This window comes from Octopus sinensis, linkage group LG23, assembly GCF_006345805.1.
Source record: "Octopus sinensis linkage group LG23, ASM634580v1, whole genome shotgun sequence".
NCBI classification, from domain to species: domain Eukaryota; kingdom Metazoa; phylum Mollusca; class Cephalopoda; order Octopoda; family Octopodidae; genus Octopus; species Octopus sinensis.
In genome coordinates, this window is record NC_043019.1 from 14662617 (window position 1) to 14684892 (window position 22276).

Consider the following 22276-nt stretch of genomic DNA (forward strand, 5'->3'; position numbering starts at 1 on the left):
ACTTGAGAACTACACAACCAATTTCATTCAAATTTTACACATGCCTTACTTAGGGTCCATGTTCAACTTCTTGCCTAGAGCGAGCCCATAGCAATATCATATCTTCTCCACTATTTCAGTATTACGTGTTAAAAGTGAAACAAAAATATTTCTCTATTTTATGTCAGATACTTTCACTTTAACAATAAAAATAATAATAACAATTGAATTATATGTAGTAAGTAATAATTAAAATCAAACTAAAGTATAATATAATCGCAACATAACAAAAGTAAAAATAGCAATTGGTATAAAATTGCATCAATGATTTGAACTTGAATAAGTGGTTTCACATGAATGGGAATAAATTAAAAATAAAATTAGCGTGCAGAAATGGAATAGTCCAGATGGATAATAAAAAATTAAATTAAAGAAAAGACTATTGTCTATAAAGTATACAATGTAGAGAAAAAAGAAGAGCTAACAATTCCAGTCTGTTATATATTTTGAGTATTGTTATCACTAGCCATATCAAGATATATATTTGTATTTTGCATTTTATGTGTAGATGTATATATATAGATGTACATGTAATATGTACACATATATATACACATATATACATGCACTAGCACTATGACCCGGCAACGACGGGTCTTTAATGTTAGTATATATATATATATATACACACATAGACATGCATATGATAGGCTTCTTTCAGTTTCCGTCTACCAAATCCCCTCACAAAACTTTTGTCAACCCAAGGATATAGTAGAAGACACTTACCCCAGCTGCCACACAGTGGGACTGAATCCAGAACCATGTGGGAAGCAAGCTTCTTATGTCTTTATTGACCACAAGGGGCTAAACATAGAGGGGACAAACAAGGACAGACAAAGGGATTAAGTCGATTACACCGACTCCAGTGCATAACTGGCACTTAATTTATCGACCCCGAAAGGATGAAAGGCAAAGTCGACCTCAGCGGAATTTGAACTCAGAACATAATGGCAGATGCAATACCACTAGGCATTTCGCCCGGCATGCTAATGTTTCTGCCAGCATGCCTTGATCCATGCAGTTGATCAACTTATACAATGGGATGCATGAACTACTATTGATGAGAGCCTTTAAAACAAGGATCATATATACAGGGGCCATATAAACAAGGGCTATATAAATGGGGTCCACACGAACAGAGACCATATAAAGAGGGAAGGGACATCTTTTTAACTGTCATTTGTTTTAGTCAGTGGACTGTGGCCATGCTGGGGCATCACCTCGAAAGATTTAGTCAAACAAATTGGCTCCAGTACTTATTTACTTTCTTAAGTCTGATAGTTACTGTACTGGTGGCCTCTTCTGCCGAATCCCTAAGCTATGTGGATGAAAACAAACCAACACCGGTTATCAAGTGGTGAAGTGAGAGGACAAACAACACCCCACCGCCACACACACGCACACACACACAAACACGATGGGCTTCCATGCAGTTTCTGTCTACTAAATTCACTCACACGCCACTGGTCAGCTTTGGGCTATAGTAGAAAAACATTCGCCCGAGATGTTGTGGATTGGGACTGAAGTCAAACCCACACAGCAACAATGCAACCCTAACCCTAACCACGCAGCCACGTCTGCACCTCGTGATAAAAGTGAAAGTTTTTAAATGTGGCACGGCTGCGTATCTCAACGCACCAGCTGACATGCCAAGGCATTTAACTTCCTAACGTGTTTGAAACAAGAGAATAAGGATCTCACAAACTCTATGCTGTCCCTAACATAAGTAACACGTAAGACAAGGGGAAGGGATTTATACATAGTCGCTCAGTATAGACACAGGGGTGTTTGTGCTCCTTAACAAGCTAACACACTTGTGGGTGTCACGAAGACTACAAACCACCATACGGATATTCTGTTTGATCAGCTCTGCCTGTCGTTGGAGAAAACTGAGGGTGGCCCAACATGACAAAAAGCATCATAAACAATGCTTAATTTGCCCAGATCTTGTTTGCAGTCCAGGTACGACGTCCGCAGTCACAACGGAACCGTTCACACCTCTCATTTGCATAGTTACCACCACAAATAAACATATAAGTAAACAAACAGCATGACACCTTGGGCAAGTTTCTTCTACCATAGCCTTGTGAGTGGATCTGGTAGGTGGAAACTGAAGGAAGCCTGTCATATGTGTGTGTGTGTGGGTGCATGTATATATCTATGTGTGTGTGTCTGTGTGTCTATATATCTATGTATGTGTGTCTTTCTGAATATACATCTATGTGTGTGTCTGTGTGTATATATCTATGTGTGTGTCTGTGTGTATATATATCTATGTGTGTGTGTCTGTGTGTATATATTTATGTGTGTGTGTCTGTGTGTCTATATATCTATGTATGTGTCTGTGTGTGTGTGTCTGTGTGTATATATCTATGTGTGTGTGTCTGTGTGTATATATCTATGTGTGTGTGTCTGTGTCTATACATCTATGTGTGTGTGTCTGTGTGTATATATCTATGTGTGTGTCTGTGTCTATACAGACATGTGTGTGTCTGTGTGAGTATATATCTATGTATGTGTGTCTGTTTGTCTCCCAACCACCGCTTGACAACCGTTGTTGGTGTGTTTATGTCCCTGTAAATTAGCAGTTCAGCAAAAGAGATCAATGGAATCACTACCAGGTTTTTAAAAAAAAAATACTAGGGTCAATACATTCGACTAAAAACCCTTCAAGGTGGTGCTCCAGCATGGCCACAGTTTAATGACTAAGACAAGTAAAAGACGAAAGATAAACAAGTAAACAAATAAATAAATAAATAAATAGGTGTAGACATGGTTGTGTGGTTAAGGGGCTCGCTTTTGCAACCACATCGTTTGCGGTTCAGTCCCACAGTGCAGCACCTTGAGCAAATATCTTCTACCACAACACTAATGTGTTGTGAGTGAATTTGACAGATGGAAATTGTGTGGAAGCCCACTGAATATATGCATGATGTGTGAGTGTGTGTGTGTGTGTGTGTGTGTGTCCACTATCCAGTGACAACTAGTGTTGGTTTGTTTACATCCCTGCAACTTAGAAGTTCGGCAAAAGAGCCCTATAGAATAACAACCAAACTTGAAAACAAGACAAAACGGAAAAGAAAAAGAAAAAAAGAAAGAAGTAAACAAGTGCTGGGGTCGATTGCTCCAGCATTGCCACAGGCAAATGACTGAAACGAATAAATAATAATAATAATCCTCTCTAATGAAGACACAAGGCCTTGAAATTTTAGGGGAGGGGACTAGTTGATTACATTCGACCTCAGTATTTCACTGGCACTTAATTTATTGACCCCCGAAAGGATGAAAGGCAAAGCCGACCTCGGCAGAGTTTGAACTCAAAACCATAGTGATGGGCAAAATACAAATAATGATGATGATAATAATAATAATAAATAAATAAATAGGCGTAGGAGTGGCTGTGTGGTAAGTAGCTTGCTTACGAACCACATGGTTCTGGGTTCAGTCCCACTGCGTGGCACCTCGGGCAAGTGTCTTCTACTATAGCCTCGGGCCGACCAAAGCCTTGTGAGTGGATTTGGTAGACGGAAACTGAAAGAAGCCCGTCGTATATATGTATGTATATATATGTGTATGTGTGTATGTTTGTGTGTCTGTGTTTGTCCCCCCCAACATCGCTTGACAACTGATGCTGGTGTGTTTACGTCCCCATAACTTAGCGGTTCGGCAAAAGAGACTGATAGAATAAGTACTAGGCTTACAAAGAATAAGTCCTGGGGTCGATTTGCTCGACTAAAAAAAAGGCCGTGCTCCAGCATGGCCACAGTCAAATGACTGAAACAAGTAAAAGAGTAAAGAGTAAGAGTAAATGAATATAATTTTTTTGACACAGGTTGACTTACAGTCGAACAACAAACATGTAGGACTAAGAAACAAGAACACAGGTTATCACGTTAACAACAACAACAGCAGCATGCATGCATGTAAATCCAAAGATACAGTAGCCGACAATGAGACTTGCGTTGATAGTTAAAAAACGATACTGACCGCAAAAGCAAGGTGTCGACCGAAGAATATTTTAAAAGACACGGAAAGAAAATTCTCACCAACCACCAAGAAGCTACCAAGCACCTACTGACAAGGTAGATCTAAAATATACACACACACACACATATATATATATATATATGTTATAGTTGTTGGTTAGTTAGTTAGTATGTTGTCCTATAACTACAGGTAATGATATGGTTATATAAATAACTGCTCCACTGAAACCACACATTCTCCTACAATTACTAAACTTGTCTGTTTTTATTTCTTTACAATATACTACAACAACAACAACAATAGCAACAATGCAAAACAATGTGCTTTGTTATTGTTGTCTCTGGATTTTTTTGACTTTTGTTGTTGTTGTTGTTATTGTTGTTGTTGATGTTTTTTGTGACTTTTTTTTTTGCTTTTTGCTCTGACTTATTTTGTTTTGTTTTGTTTATTTATTTGTATGTGTGAAAGCCTGATAAATGTACACAGAAAGATTAGGATGTTGTGTCTACATGGGTGACTGCACATGTATGTGTGAGGGTGGGGAGAGAGAGAGGGGGGGAGAGGAATGTGTAGATATGTAAGTGAGAGAGTGATACGTGTGTGTGTGTGTGTGTGTGTGTGTGTGTGTGTATGAGTGAGAGAGAGAGACAGGCAGGCAGACTGACTGACTGACTGACAGTCTGAGAGAAAAGGAGAGAGAGAGAGAGAGAGAAAAGGAGAGAGAGAGAGAAAAGGAGAGAGAGAGGGAAAAGGAGAGAGAGAGGGAAAAGGAGAGAGAGAGAGAGAAAAAAGGAGAGAGAGAGAAAAGGAGAGAGAGAGGGAAAAGGAGAGAGAGAGAGAAAATGTAGTTATGTGTGTGAGAAAGTAATACTTGTATGTGTGTGGGAGACAAACAGAAAAGGGGAGAGCAAGAGAGTAAAGTTTGTCTACATTAGAGAGGGGGGGAGGGAGAGAGAAAAAGAATATGTGGGTGTGGGAGAGAGAGTAATACTTGTATGTGTTAGAGAGAGAGAGAGAGAGAGAGAGAGAGAGATTGAAAGAGAGCATAAGAGGAAGATGGAGCAAGAGAGGGGAAAGCAGAAAAGAGAGAGAGAGAGAGAGAGAGGTGTATGAGAGAGTAATACTTGTATGTGGTATAGAGAGAGAGAGAGAGAGAGAGAGAGGGGAGGGGAAGAATATGAAGGTATAAGTGTGAGAAAGTAATATTTGTATGAGTTTTGGAGACAGAGACAAAGACAAGAGAGAGAGGAGGGGGAGAGAGAGAGGAGGGGGAGAGAGAGAGGAGGGGAGAGAGAGAGGAAGGGGAGAGAGAGGAGGGGGGAGAGAGAGAGGAGAGAGAGAGAGAGAGAGAGAGAGAGACTATATGTGTGCATGAGAGGGAAAGTATGTGTATGAGATTTTGTGGTGGAAGAGAAGAAATTCTGAAAGGACAGACAGACAGACAGAGAGGGAGAGAGGGAGAGTGTTAAGCAAAACAAGGAAACCATGTTAAAAACAAAATTATATGTTTTGAGAAGAAATGCTTTTTTTAAAACTACGACATCTCGAATATTACAAGAGCATGGCCTAAGGGGGGGGGAGAAATAAAATTGGTATGTCTGCTACCAAAGAAATACAAAAACAATGGAGCGCCTGGAGCCGATTGGGTGAGAGACATTTACTACAAGTCCTTCAGCCAACATTGTTATATACAGCCCGACACCAATAGGTAAAGACCCCCTTCGGTCATGAGTGACCATGGGATTGCACCTAGAAAGTTACCCTCCTAGACACAAGTCTGGGCAAAGTTGTTTATGGAAGACCAGCAGTCGCCCATGCATACCAGCCTTCTCTCTCCACGCCACCAGTGTTATCCAAGGGAAAGACAAAGGTCGATACAGCTTGGCACCTGTGACGTCGCAACTCATTTCTACAGCTGAGTGAACTGGAGCAACGTGAAATAAAGTGCCTTGCTCAAGAACACAACACGCAGCCCGGTCCGGGATTCGAGCTCACAACCTCACGATCGTAAGCTCGACGCTCTAACCACTGAGCCATGCGCCTTCACCCGACACCAATAAGTAAATAAATAAATAATGTTCATTTCTCGGTGTATACACATCATAAGGGAAAAGTTATAATTTTGTTTGTAAGCCAGGTATATATAGACTACATATAGTGGCTGTGTGGTGAGCAGCTTGCTTACCAACCACATGGTTCCGGGTTCAGTCCCACTGCGTGGCACCTTGGGTAAGTGTCTTCTGCTATAGCCTCGGGCTGACCAAAGCCTTGTGAGTGGATTTGGTAGACGGAAACTGAAAGAAGCCCGTTGTATACATATGTGTGTGTGTGTATATATATATATATATACATATGTGTGTGTATATATATATATATATATATATATATATATATGTATGTATGTATGTCTGTGTGTGTGTGTGTGCTTGATGTCTGTGTTTATTCCCCCAACATTGCTTGACAACCGATGCTGGTGTGTTTACGTCCCCGTAACTTAGCGGTTCGGCAAAAGGGACCGATAGAATAAGTACTAGGCTTACAAAGAATAAGTCCCGGAGTCGATTTGCTCGACTAAAAGGCGGTGCTCCAGCATGGCCACAGTCAAATGACTGAAACAAGTAAAAGAGTAAAAGAGACGCAGGTATGGCTGAATGGTTAAGTAGATTGCTTTGCAGCCAGGTGGTTTCTGGTTCAGTCCCACTGCGTGACACTTTGGGCGCCAGGGCTGACCAATGCTTTGTGAATGAATTTGGTAGGCAAGAAACTCAAAGAAGCCTGTTGAGTGTGGGTGTGTGTGTGTGGGGGGGTGATTTTTCACTCACCACCACTTGACAACCAGCGTTGGTTTGTTTGTGGCCCCATAACTAAGCGGTTGGCAAAAAGAGAGTGAAAGAATAAACTTCAAAATATATGTACAGGGGTTAATTTGTCTGACTTCGAAGTGGTGCCCCAGCATGGCCACAGACAATTGAGTAAGACAAGATAGAACACACACACACATATACACATATTCTTATATGTATATACACACATATATATATATATATATATATATATATATATACCGGAGTAAACACATAAATGTGAAACAAGGTGGAAAAAAGAGTACTCAAATACCAGTGGTAGAGTAATATGCTTTATTTTAAGCAGCAGAAAATTCAACAAAATCTGTTACTCTGAGTTTCTCGTTGCCGTTCATCAGACAGTTTTTGCAAAAACTGTCTGATGAACGGCAACGAGAAACTCAGAGTAACAGATTTTGTTGAATTTTTTGCTGCTTAAAATAAAGTATATATATATATATATATTTGAATGTGTGTGCGTGTAAGTGTGTGTATGTATGTATATATATATATATAATATATATATATATATATATATATATCACACACACACACATACATACATATACGTATAAGGAAACCCCTTAATTTGGGGGGCTTAAGATTTGGAAAAAAAGGTTTTGTAAAGGATTATAATACTATCCATGTATAAGAAACTCCCATATTTTTTAAACCTAATGTTTAACAAAAAACGGTTCCTTATACACACTAAAATACAGTGTGTGTGTTTGTGTGTGTGTATATATAATATATATACATATGTGTGTGTATATATATATATATATATATATATATATATGTATGTATGTATGTCTGGTGTGTGTGTGTGCTTGATGTCTGTGTTTATTCCCCCAACATTGCTTGACAACCGATGCTGGTGTGTTTACGTCCCCGTAACTTAGCGGTTCGGCAAAAGGGACCGATAGAATAAGTACTAGGCTTACAAAGAATAAGTCCCGGAGTCGATTTGCTCGACTAAAAGGCGGTGCTCCAGCATGGCCACAGTCAAATGACTGAAACAAGTAAAAGAGTAAAAGAGACGCAGGTATGGCTGAATGGTTAAGTAGATTGCTTTGCAGCCAGGTGGTTTCTGGTTCAGTCCCACTGCGTGACACTTTGGGCGCCAGGCTGACCAATGCTTTGTGAATGAATTTGGTAGGCAAGAAACTCAAAGAAGCCTGTTGAGTGTGGGTGTGTTGTGTGTGGGGGGGTGATTTTTCACTCACCACCACTTGACAACCAGCGTTGGTTTGTTTGTGGCCCCATAACTAAGCGGTTGGCAAAAAGAGAGTGAAAGAATAAACTTCAAAATATATGTACAGGGGTTAATTTGTCTGACTTCGAAGTGGTGCCCCAGCATGGCCACAGACAATTGAGTAAGACAAGATAGAACACACACACACATATACACATATTCTTATATGTATATACACACATATATATATATATATATATATATATATATACCGGAGTAAACACATAAATGTGAAACAAGGTGGAAAAAAGAGTACTCAAATACCAGTGGTAGAGTAATATGCTTTATTTTAAGCAGCAGAAAATTCAACAAAATCTGTTACTCTGAGTTTCTCGTTGCCGTTCATCAGACAGTTTTTGCAAAAACTGTCTGATGAACGGCAACGAGAAACTCAGAGTAACAGATTTTGTTGAATTTTTTGCTGCTTAAAATAAAGTATATATATATATATATATTTGAATGTGTGTGCGTGTAAGTGTGTGTATGTATGTATATATATATATATATATATATATATATATTATATATATATATACACACACACACACATACATACATATACGTATAAGGAAACCCCTTAATTTGGGGGGCTTAAGATTTGGAAAAAAAGGTTTTGTAAAGGATTATAATACTATCCATGTATAAGAAACTCCCATATTTTTTAAACCTAATGTTTAACAAAAAACGGTTCCTTATACACACTAAAATACAGTGTGTGTGTTTGTGTGTGTGTATATATATATATATGTGCTTTTCTTTATAAGATATATCATGAACATCATCATTTAATGTGTATTTTCCATTTATATATATATATGACAATTACACACACACACATGTATGTATGTATATTAAATATACACTTTTCTTTACAGTCTTCTATACCAAGACATGCAGTAAATAAATACTTACTCAATATGAGATTGCAGGGAATCAGATGTGTTCACAGCCTGGGTATCAGCCTTGGAAACTTCTGAATCTGACTTGCTCTTATCTACAGAAGAGATAGCAATGGTTAATCTTTTAAGTACAAATAATCTCAAAAGAGTGGAGCGGCAGAGCTGGCAAAGGAAACGAAGCTGTACAGCGAGCTATGCTTTTAAGAGGGTGTGGACTGTGTGCTGGGGAAGCTGGCTCCTAAACCTATTTCTTTACTACCCACAAGGGGCTAAACATAGAGGGGACAAACAAGGACAGACAAAGGTATTAAGTCGATTACATCGACCCCAGTGCGTGACTGGTACTTAATTTATCGACCCCGAAAGGATGAAAGGCAAAGTCGACCTCGGCGGAATTTGAACTCAGAACGTAAAGACAGACAAAATACCTATTTCTTTATTACCCACAAGGGGCTAAACAAAGAGGGGACAAACAAGGACAGACAAAGGTATTAAGTCGATTACATCGACCCCAGTGCGTAACTGGTACTTAATTTATCGACCCCGAAAGGATGAAAGGCAAAGTTGACCTCAGCGGAATTTGAACTCACAACGTAATGACAGACGAAATACGGCTACGCATTTCGCCCGGCGTGCTAACGTTTCTGCCAGCTCGCCACCTTCTAAACCATCTAGCTATGGTTTCAGTCCCACTAAGCAGTACCTATTTCTTTACTACCCACAAGGGACTAAACACAGAGGGACAAACAAGGACAGACGGTTTGATTCCCGGTCTTTCAGCCACATGCCCTAAGAAGGTCATCTAGCTGTGTAGAAACCAAGCCGAAACAGACCACAGGACCTGGTATGGCCCCTGGCCTTGCCAGCTCCTGCCAGATTGTCCAATCTGTGCCAGCATGAAAAGTGGATTCTAAATTGATCATTATCATCATCATCATCATCATCATTTAATGTCAGCTTTCCATGCTAGCATGGGTTGGACGATTTGACTGTGGGCTGGCGAACCAGATGGCTGCGCCAGGCTCCAATCTTGATCTGGCAGAGTTTCTACAGCTGGATGCCCTTCCTAACGCCAACCACTCCGGGAATGTAATGGGTGCTTTTTACGTGTCTTTTACGGCACGAGGGCCCCTTTGGCAGTACTGGCAACGGCCACACTCAAATGGTGTTTTTTACGTGCCACCTGCACAAGAAAAAAAAAAAAGCAATACTACACACACGTCAAGAACACTAGGATGCAACTGATGGCACAGGAGAAACACACACACATACGCACACACACACACATATGCACACACACACATACACATATACACACACACACATATACACACACACACACACACACACACATACGCACACACACACATATGCACACACACACACATATACACACACACACATACGCACACACACACATATACACACACACACACATACGCACACACACACATACGCACACATACATACGCACACACATATACACACACACATATACACACACACATACACACACACACATATACACACACACACATATACGCACACACACACACACACACACAACACACACATACACACACACACATACGCACACACACATATGCACACACACACATACGCACACATACATACACACATATGCACACACATACATATGCACACACACACACACACATACGCACGCACGCACGCACACACACACACACACACACACACACACTCAAATGACTTACTTTTATTTGAGTTTGCTTTATCACTTTCGGGTGTTTCCTGTAAAAATAAGGCAGAATAAGAATTAGGTTAGAGTTGGAATAAAAACTGAAATTGGGATATCGACAGAGGATTTTTGGTTGTAATAAATATTGAGTATTAAGCATGTGGATTCTTGTTAATTAAGGAAATATAATTTTTTTATTTTTTTATTATTAATTAAAACCTGAGGCAGAGACGCTAAGATCTTGCAGTAGAACTAATTATAATTGTTGAATAATCAGACAGACTCGTTTAACAATTCTATTGGAATATTAAGTTTATGATGCATAAGGGTACCATCAATGGAAAAAAAATATTCGCTCTTTAGGTCTCACCGAGGAAATGACCAGAGACCAAGACCTTTGGAAGTATGCTGTGCGCGAGAAGACCCGGCAGGACAAGTGAGGCCATAACCCATGGCCCCTACATAGGACGTAGTCAGTCCACCTGTGCATACCTTCCTTCTTGGGACACATAACTCTACTTGTGAAGACCTGTTGAGGCAAGTGAAAATCAAATCAAATCAAAATCGATGAACATCAATGGAATTTGTAGTTTTGAGGTACCAGTGCCGGTGGCACATAAGAAAACCATCCGAACGTGGATGTAGCCAGTACCGTATCGACTAGCCTCCGTGCTGGTGGCACGTAAAAAACACCATCCGAGTGTGGCCGTTCGCCAGCCTCGTCTGGCACCTGTGTCAGTGGCACATAAAAAGCACCCACTACACTCACGGAGTGGTTGGCGTTAGGAAGGGCATCCAGCTGTAGAAACACTGCCAGATCTGACTGGAGCCTGGTACAGCTTTCTGGCTTCCCAGACCCCAGTCGAACCGTCCAACCCATGCTAGCATGGAAAGCGGACGTTAAACAATGATGATGATGTGTTTAATGAAAGTAAGGTCTTTCACAGGTTTCCATTGACCAAGTTGGCTCACAAAGCATTGGTTATTATGAGGTTAAAGTAGCAGATACTTGCTCAAGGTGCCACACAGTGGGACTGAACTAGAAATCAGGTGGTTACAATGCAAAGTTCTCTACCATGCATCTATGCCTGTACATCATCATCATCATCGTTTAACGTCCGCTTTCCGTGCTAGCACGGGTTGGACGGTTTGACCAGGGTCTAGGAAGCCAGGAGGATGCACCAGGCCCCAGTCTGATCTGGCAGAATTTCTACAGCTGGATGCCCTTCCTAACGCCAACCACTCCGTGAGTGTAGTGGGTGCTTTTTACGTGCCGTACCTATCTCAATTATTAGGGATGTAAAAAGCACCAGTGCCGCTTCCATCTACAAAGCACGAATGTCAGTTCCACATAAATGGCACCTGTGCCAGTACCACTTAAAAAAACACACCTGTGCCAATGTCTCATAAAGTGCACCTGTGCAGGAGCCATATATGAAGCACACGTGCCGGTATCATGTAATATGCACCCGAGCAGGTGTCACATAAAGAACACTTGTGCCAGTGTCACATGTAAAAAGAACCCAGTACACTCTGTGAAGTGGATGGTGCTAGGAAAGGGCATCAAGCCATAGAAACCATGCTGAAACAGATGGCTGAGGGCCTGCTGTAGCCCTCCAGTTTGCCAGCTCCAGTCAAACCATCCAACCCATGCCCGGCATGGACAACAGACATTAAATGATCATGACAATGATGATGATGTAAGAGTCCAGGTATGATCCATCCACAAACCCTACATGCCATTACTATTACTATACACCACAACGTGCCTTACTTAGAGGTCCCTCTATTATTGTATGTGAATATAGGAAACACTGAACCTTTCAGGTGAGATGACAAAGGACCGAGATGCTTGGTGCCTGGTTGTACTCAAGTAGACCCGTACTCCACAGCAGAAGTGTTAAGACCGGTTCTTCTGGTGGTGTAAAGCACTCATGACAGTGCCACATAAAAGTGCCCCATGTGGCACCATGTAAAAGCATCCATGTGGTGCTGTGCAAAAGCACCCAGCACACACTGTAAAGTGGTTAGCATGTTAGGAAGGGCATCCAGCCATAGAAACCATAGCAAACTAGACTGGAGTTTGGTGTAGCTTCCCAGCTTATCAAGCCCTGGTCAAGCCATCCAACCTATGCCAGCATGGACAACGGATGTTAAGTGATGATGATGATGAGGAGGAGGATGACACAAAGAAAATACAGCATGGATCTGAGGTATAACATATTAAGCTTAGTAGAGTGTTGCAGTTAAAAAACAAAAAATTACTCTTAAAACCATTTAAACCAGCCACGCCCAGCCCAAAACCTTTGACCTGCTTTATGTTCAATTTAGCCAGGTGTAGCCTTTCACACCTAACCTTCAATGAACATTATTCTAAAAATATCCAATCACACTATCAAATTCTTGAAGGTAGAAGATAATTCATGACTAATTCATAGCAATCATCATCATCATCATCGTTTAACGTCCGTTCTCCATGCTAGCATGGGTTGGACGGTTCGACCGGGGATCTGGGAAGCCAGAAGGCTGCACCAGGCTCTGGTCTTATCTGGCAAAGTTTCTACAGCTGGATGCCCTTCCTAATGCCAACCACTCCAAGAGTGTAGTGGGTGCTTTTTACGTGCCAGGCGTGGCTGGCATCGGCCACGGTCGGATTGGTGGATTTTACGTGCCACCGACACGGAAGCCAGTCGAAGCGGTGCTGGCATCGGCCACGTGAATAAAAATGTGAATAAAAAAGCATTACATACGACAAGGGTAATGTGAACGCTAATGGGTTGAAAAAGAGATAATGATCAACAGCCCTGGCCCAAACCACTTGCAGTGGATCTGTGTCGATAGAATCAGGTTGCAGTAAGCGTGACACAAATTTTGACACCAAACACTAATTAACTCTTTGGTATCTAAGCCAACCGTTTGAGGCCAATATATTTGACCTGTTTTATGTTCATATTGGCTAGATCCGACCTTTCATATCTTGCCTACAATGTCATTCTAAAAATAAATGCTCACGTCATTGAAATCTCAAAGCTAGTGGATTCTCGTTATCTGGAGACTAGACACAAAGTGGATGCCAAACTGCAAAGATCAAACTCCACATAAAGAACACACACACACACACACAAACACATACAAAAATCATCAAAAAGAAAAATATACTAAAGAGCATAGGCGCAGGAGTGGCTGTGTGGTAAGTAGCTTGCTTACCAACCACATGGTTCCGGGTTCAGTCCCACTGCGTGGCCTCTTGGGCAAGTGTCATCTACTATAGCCTCGGGCCGACCAAAGCCTTGTGAGTGGATTTGGTAGACGGAAACTGAAGGGAAGCCCGTCGTATATATATATATATATATATATATATATATGTGTGTGTGTGTGTGTGTGTGTGTGTATGTTTGTGTGTCTGTGTTTTGTCCCCCTAGCATTGCTTGACAACCGATGCTGGTGTGTTTATGTCTCCGTCGCTTAGCGGTTCGGCAAAAGAGATCGATAGAATAAGTACTGGGCTTACAAAAAGAATAAGTCCCGGGGTCGAGTTGCTCGATTAAAGGCGGTGCTCCAGCATAGCCGCAGTCAAATGACTGAAACAAGTAAAAGAGTAAAAGAGAGAGAGAGAGCATGTTCACCTTTGATGTAAAAAACTTCTTCATTTTGGCATAATAAGCTCTTCGCTCACTTTCTTGCTGAGCTGTGAGGAGTTGAAATTCAGCCTGGAAAATAAAATTAGATTACATTTAAAAAAAAAAAAAATTTTAAAAAAACCCAAGAAAATTGGATGTTAAATGATAATAATGATGATGGGATCTTTTCACTTTGACCGGCAGATTTTTAAAATAATTTCTTTGTAACTAAACACTTTTAAACTTCGTATACTGGTAGAATGTGTCACATAAAACATCTTTTTCTCTTGGCGTTCTTGAGAAAATTCTGTAGTTTGTAAGCTATTTCTTGTTTAATTTCTCGTATTTCGGCAATTTTAACCAATCAATGATGTCTATTGAGGTGAATACAATTACTGTTGTTGTTTGCCAACAAGTTCAACAACAACATTCTACCAGTATACGAAGTTTAAAAGTGTTTAGTTACAAAGAAATTATTTTTAAAATCTGCCGGTCGAAGTGAAAAGATCCTGATGATGATGATGATGATGATGATGATGATGATGATGATGGACAGGCAGAGTCCGATGCTGTAACTGACAAAGACATTGTGTAAGATGACAAGTGTTTAGGGGGAGTGCAATGCTGAGCTTCAGAAATCCCCAGAGGGGGGTATGTGGTAAATAAGGAAGAAATGTCGCAATAACAACACACGTCCAGCTGAGCTTTGATAGTAGGTGTCCAGAGAGAATGGGACTGGACAATAAGTCCTCATCCAGGACAGTGTCCATAGCTGATATACTACTTAAACCACTACCACCTAAACTACCACTGCCACCACCACCACCACCACCATACTGTTATTACCACCACAAAAACTATCACCACCACCACTATCATCAGCATCATACCATTATTACCACTATACCAGCATCACTACCAAAGCCAGTAACAGCAACATTAGCAGTGGCACCACCACATTAGTCCTTCAGACCATTTGATTTATAGTTAAAAAAAAAACAACCCAAAACACCATTCGAGCGTGGCCGTTGCCAGTACCGCCTGACTGGCCCTCGTGCCAGTGGCATGTAAAAGCACCCACTACACTCTCGGGGTGGTTGGCGCTAGGAAGGGCATCCAGCTGTAGAAACTCTGCCAGATCAAGATTGGAGCCTGGTGCAGCCATCTGGTCCGCCAGTCCTCAGTCAAAATCGTCCAACCCATGCTAGCATGGAAAGTGGACGTTAAACGATGATGATGATGTTCTTAATGAAGTGACAAAGGTGCTCTTTGTCTAGTAGGATGCAGATCAACTCGTGTCAATTAAGAACCTCATAGAACATCTCTTTCTCTCTCTCTCTCTCTCTCTCTTTCTCTCATACACACACACACACACACACACACACACACACTCGCACTCAATGCTGATGTTTATGTCACTTACCATCACCCGAGGTACTTCTGTGACAATATTTTGCTTCTTCTTCGACAGTTGCGGTAGAATTTCCTCAATGCCTTTCAGGATGCCATGATGCTGGATGCTGCTTGCAGTCTCTTGGGCTTCTGACAAATCTTTCCGAGCAACTCCATTTGGCTGGGTTTGAAACAGAAGACAACACCTGGGTCAGACATTACAGCTAACTAACACAACACAAACACAGAAGAGCATCTTGTAAGAGGGCCAAAAAAAAAAATAAAAAACCAAGGGGCCTTGTCGGTAGGATATTGCACTCACAATTGCAAGATCGAGGTTTCAGTTCTTGGACTGGGCAGTGCATTGTGTTCTTGAGCAAGACACTTCATTTCACATTGTTCCAGTTCACTCAGTGGAAATGGTATCGTCTTACTTGGTAAGGTTATCTCAATAGATTTCTCTATAGAAATAATAACCAACACTGATTTTTGTTATGACATTTTGTATCCGAGACGCCAGATGTAGAAATGTTTAATTCATAATAAAATCCATGCTGGTTAAAATCTCTATAGAAAATCTGTAGAAATAGCCTTGACAAGTGAATGGAAATTGCACTGCTAACACAGTAGAACATGGTATTGACATATAAAAACATTCAATATCACCGTGATCACCGTGTCCGACCAGATTATCAGGTGTTGCTACGCATCACTGGTCACAATGCGCCTCGCATTGTTTTAGCCTTCAAGTGACGCCACTCCGCTGGCTAAGCGAGCAGGCCAACAGAAGAAAGAGTGAGAGAAAGTTGTGGCGAAAGAGTACAGAAGGGATCGCCACCACCCCCTGCCGGAGCTGCATGGAGTTTTAAGTGCTTTCGCTCAATAAACACTCACAACGCCCGGTCTGGGAATCGAAACCGCAATCCTACAACTGCGAGTCCGCTGCCCTAACCACTGGGCCATTGCGCCTCCACAAAAACATTCAATATACTTTGTTGTATATCATGGTTGCACAACAAAACTACCGCATACCTGCAGGTCATTAATGTTTATGTACAGTAATTTCTCGCCATATCGTGGTTCACTTATCACTTATGTCGATTCCTCCGTGGCGTTGTTTTGTATTTATAATTAAATAAATATATACAAATTATAGAAATAATTTTTAAAATATATACAGTACAACACTGTTTCTACTTCACGGATTTTCACCTATCATGTGTGTGTGTGTGTGTGTGTGTGTGTGTGTGAAGGAGGGGTTGGAATGTAACACCTGTGATAGTCGAGGGATTGCTGTTCCAACTTCCAGGAATGCATTTGATATGTAAACTGGTACATCCAATAACAGTTTCTTTATTGCCCACAAGGGGCTAAACATAGAGGGGACAAACAAGGACAGACGAACAGATTAAGTCGATTACATCGACCCCAGTGCATAACTGGAACTTAATTTATCAACCCCGAAAGGATGAAAGGCAAAGTCGACCTCAGCAGAATTTGAACCTGCCAGCTCGCCGCCTTCTATCCAATAACGATACACCACTGTATTTAGTGGCTCCCTAAGCAATGCGTTTGTGGATGATTAAGGGGTTAGATGTTTGCAGATGAAGAAGCAAAACCACTGAAAGCATGGCAGATACCCCTGTTACCCTTCTTCCATCTTTGATCTCGTTGTTTGTTGATATCTGATGTCTCGGATATGAAATGCCGTAGCAAAAATAATTGCTGACTGTAATTCCTATAGGAAAATCTTCAGGCGTAGGAGTGGCTGTGTGGTAAGCAGCTTGCTTACCAACCACATGGTTCCGGGTTCAGTCCCACTGCGTGGCACCTTGGGCAAGTGTCTTCTACTATAGCCTCGGGCCAACCAAAGCCTTGTGACTGAATTTGGTAGATGGAGAGTGAAAAAAGCTCATCGTATATGTGTGTGTGTGTATATATATATATATATATATATATATATATATATATATATATATATATAGATAGATAGATAGAGAGAGAGGTACATTTGTGAATGTGTTTGTTTGTCAGTGTTTGTCCCCCCAACATCGCTTGACAACCGATGCTGGTGTGTTTATGTCCCTGTAGCAGTTTGGCAAAAGAGACCGATAGAATAAGTCCTAGGCTTACAAAGAATAAGTCCTGGGGTGGATTTGCTCGACTAAAAGCGGTGTTCCAGCATGGCCACAGTCAAATGACTGAAACAAGTAAAAGTGTAAAGAAAGAGAGAGATAACCTTAACAAGTGATGTTATAGCACTGCTAACACAGTAGAACACAGTATTGGCTTACAAAATACATTTAATATTCTCTGTAGTATATCGTGGTTGCATAACAAAGTATGGTGTCCCAACAGAACATTAATCGCTGTGATCTTAGTTACTTATGCACCATGGAAACTGGGTAAGTGGTTCTATGTGTTCTAGGGCTTGAGAGAGTAACGTCCAGGAGTTGATGATGTTGACGATGATGGTGATGATTGTACGATCTGTGCATACACGTGTATGCATGCATGTGTGTGTTGGGTGCTTGTGTGTATAAATGTGTAAGTGCTTAGGTGCAAGTGTGTGTGTGTGTGAACACAAGTGAGTGTGACGTGTGGTGTCATGCGTTATATTAACATTGTGTATACTGTTTGTATTAGTTGGACCGACGGATGTCCTCGTCTTGATTGCTGCTTTCCCTATGTCTCAGCTGTTGCCCACTCCACCCTTCTTCAGGTGTTTTGGGTTGAACTCAGTTGTCGTACTGGAAGTTTGAAGCAAACCCTTTCGTTATTTGATCCACGGGGGTACACGGTTCTCATTCCACTCTCTGCGTTTTGTGACATAGCGTCGTAGATAAAGGCATTGGTTAATGCAGCGCAGCCACCTAGATGTTTCGAGTTCAATCCAAGGCACTAAGGCAATTCATCATCATCATCCTTTAACATTTGTTTTCCATGCTGGCATGGGTCAGATGGCATGAGTCAGCCGGCATGGGTCAGACAGCATGGGTCAGATGGCATGGGTCAGACGGCATGGGTCAGATGGCATGGGTCAGACGGCATGGGTCAGATGACATGGGTCAGACGGCATGGGTCAGACGGCATGGGTCAGATGGCATGCGTCAGATGGCATAGGTCTGACGGCATGGGTCAGACGGCATGCGTCAGATGGCATGGGTCTGATGGCATGGGTCAGACGGCATGCGTCAGATGGCATGGGTCGGATGGCATGGGTCAGATGGCATGGGTAAGCTGGGGAGCTGCACCAGGTTCCAGTCTCATTTGGCATGGTTTCTATGGCTGGATGCCCTTCCTAATGCCAACCCCTTTAGTTACAAAACACCAGCATCAGCCATGACTACAATTTCACTTGGCTTGACAGGTTTTCTCAAACATGGTATCTCCCCACTGCCTTCATGCCACTGGCATAGGACACAAAAATTATCAACTGAAGCAAAAAAAATGTTACAAAATGGAGAGAGTGGAATGAGAACAGTATCTCACCCCATGGATCAAATTAAGGGTTAGGTTTGAAATTCCAAATCAACAACTGAGTTCAACACAAGACACCTGAAAAAGTGTACAACAGCTGAAACATAGTGAAAGCAACAATCAGATGAGGACACTAAGTAATATAAAAAGTATACAGAATAAAAGTTCCTCATCTTGGAAATATAGAATTGTATTACATCAACATGTTGCTTAAGGAAAAAAATGTCATTAGCAACATCAGTGAGGTGGAATTGTTTCCACAGGAAAGGAAACTTCAAGTTGTGAAACTGGCTGTGCGATGAAGGAGCTTACCAGACACAACCGCTTATACACTAGATTCCTTACTTAGCAACATGGTCAACTGTTAAAAGACAAAACATTTTAAGGAAATTACATAGAAGACCAAAATATATTTCTGGTAATGATTGAAAAGTAAAACATTTACAGGAGATTACACAGAAGACCCAAATATATTACTGATATTGATAAATCATTTTAATAATCCTGGAGAGGTGAAAAGCAAAGTTAATCTTGGTATGAAACTAAATATTGCAAGACAATTATTCTGTTACTGCTGTCCCTTAATTGGCCGTTCTTAATCAATTCCTTATTAACAGAATTGTACTTATTTTATCACATTGACCCTGGAGGAACGGAAAGGCTAAGTGGATTTAGTGTCATTTGAAATCAAGGATAAGATTAAATATTCTTTAACATATTTACCTTCTTTGACGGTTGATTCTCCTTGTTATGTACAATTCTCCGTTTTGATGAGGAACTGGTTTTAGTGAGATATTCTGATGGCTGAGACGTGGAACTGGCTTCGGTACCAGAACTGGCTGCAAGTTCAAGTTGAACAACAACAAAAAAGATTTTTCTAGATGAAAGCAATATGAAATATATGTCCCTAAACTGTTCGGTTCGTTAGAGTCCTCCATTAAGGAAGTGACTCTAATAGAGATTGGACTGTACTGAAATGGTTGGCGCAACAGTTAAGACCGGAGTGAAAGAAGTCTGGAGAATAATTACGTTTGTTGGCAATGGGTGTGTAAAAGACAGATTGTATGAAACATGTGTAAGAAAGTGTTATCTACATGGTAGTGATACATGGACACTGAATGTAGGAGATCTGTGGAAGCATGGGTACTACATGTGGAAATGAAAAGTGAATGTGGAAGGTCTGTGAAGACATGGATAGTGGATGTGGAAAATCTGTGGAAACATAAATATTGAAAGTGGAAGATTTGTGTGGGGGGCATGGAGAGTGAATGCTGAATATTTGTGGAAACAAGGGCTTTGAATGCAGGAGATCTGTGGAAATTTGGACACTGAATGTGAAAAATCTGAAGTGAAATGGAAACTGAAAGTGAAAGATTTGTGGAAACAGAGAGAGTGAATGTGGAAGGTCTGTGAAGACATAGATATTGGATACGGAAAATCTGTGAAAACAAAAATATTGAAAGTGGAAGATTTGTGGGGGCATGGAGACTGAATGTGAAAAACCTGCAGAAACATGGATAATGAGAGAGGAAAATTTGTGGAAACATGGGCTTTGAATGCAGATCTGTGGAAATTTAGACACTGAATGTGAAAAATCTGAAGTAAAATGGAAACTGAAAGTGGAAGATTTGTGGAAACAGAGAGAGTGAATGTGAATGATCCATGGAGATACGGACATTGATTGTTGAAGATCTATGAATTTTTAGCTATAGAATGGAGAAGTTCTTAACCAGATCAAGCCGAAACTGTCGCTAGAAGCTAGGATCACCAAGCATAGATTGGCATATTTTGGTCATATTATGCGGAGAAAATCCCTGGAGAAAGACATCATGCTCGAAATGGTCAGTGGCAAGAGAGGAAGAGGCCGACCAAGACCTGCTGGCTTGACACCATCAAGAGTGACACGGGAATGGCCATAGCCAATCTGAAAGAATCGACCCAGGATAGAACTGGATGGAGGACACTGATCCATCGAGTAACCGAGAGTTGACTTTGACTGAGTGGATAGATAGATATGGAAGAATTGTGGAAACCTAAATATCAAATATAGAAGTTCTGTGGAAACCAGGATATTTAATGCAGAAGATCTGTAAAGCCATAGCCACCAAATGTGGAAGATCTGTGGAAACCTGGAGACTGAAAGTGGAAAAACTCTATACACATGAAAACTGAGTGCGGAAGGTCTGTGGAAGATGTGAGACGGGTGAGTATGACCTGATGGGTGTGAAAGATGGAGCATAAATGAGGTGAGAGAGTGGCTGGGGATGAAAGGGTTCAACAGGTATGTGTACCATAGGTGACGACACCGATAGTAAGGAGATATGATGCGGATGATGAGTGGCAGGTGGCAAAGAGCCGTGTGTTCATAGTAGAAGGTATCGATATGAGAGGAAGATGTGGGAAGATGCGAGTTTTAGATCTTAATCAAGGGGCAATATCTTATATTCCATATCTACCTGTTTCATATCAGCATGGAAAAACAATTTTAATTAAATAATGACAAAAATAATGTTGGCGAATACGATGCAAAAAAGATACATTTGACAGTAACGATCAAAGCGATGAAGATGTTGACCATAATGACATGATAGTGAGGATGAGGATGATGGTGATGATGAAGAGGATGATGATGACGACGACGATGACGATGATGACGATGATGGTGATGGGGATGATGATGGTGATGATGATGAAAGGTATGCATTCAAATTGAAATGCTACTGATTAAAGTGGAGCGACACTTACCGGAAATATCTTCTGTTACTGTACCAGAAGAACTGTCGGAATGGTTCCTTGCATCACTGAGTGTCTTTATGAAATTGCTGCTGCTCCTCTGTGAACTTGCCCGGTGGGAATGGCTGAGAATTTAATGGATGGGAAAATGAGGGAGGAGAAGGCATTTCCTTTATAGGCAATAAACACGAGAATATTTCTGGTGGAGTAAATCATTACAAACTCAAGTCCTGCTTATATGTCACGCTTATGTCATGCACGGTTTCCAAAAAAGGGAAAACAGTGCAACAGAAGCAATCTGAAATAGT

At 41.1% G+C, this 22276-nt stretch overlaps 1 protein-coding gene and 1 long non-coding RNA gene across 4 annotated transcripts in view; one reads left to right on the top strand and one right to left on the bottom strand.

Moving 5' to 3' along the window:
* The window catches only part of LOC115223371 (centrosome-associated protein 350), a 98194-nt gene that overhangs the window by 17925 nt on the left and 57993 nt on the right, over positions 1-22276 (bottom strand). Inside the window, exons 26-31 of one of the 3 annotated variants that reach the window (XM_029793867.2) lie at positions 21981-22093; positions 19959-20074; positions 15787-15936; positions 14370-14453; positions 10760-10796; positions 9037-9118 (exon numbers count right to left, since the gene is read on the bottom strand). In XM_029793867.2, the coding sequence (XP_029649727.2) occupies positions 9037-9118; positions 10760-10796; positions 14370-14453; positions 15787-15936; positions 19959-20074; positions 21981-22093 (582 nt within the window). Of the gene's footprint in view, positions 1-9036; positions 9119-10759; positions 10797-14369; positions 14454-15786; positions 15937-19547; positions 19597-19958; positions 20075-20651; positions 20760-21901; positions 22094-22276 lie in introns of those variants that run through there. The other 2 variants (XM_036512338.1, XM_036512339.1) reach the window with 2 other exon arrangements.
* LOC118767574 lies at positions 16132-18112 on the top strand. The gene is made up of 3 exons (XR_005003493.1): positions 16132-16354; positions 16558-16560; positions 18004-18112. It is a non-coding gene; the product is annotated as an uncharacterized LOC118767574 (long non-coding RNA).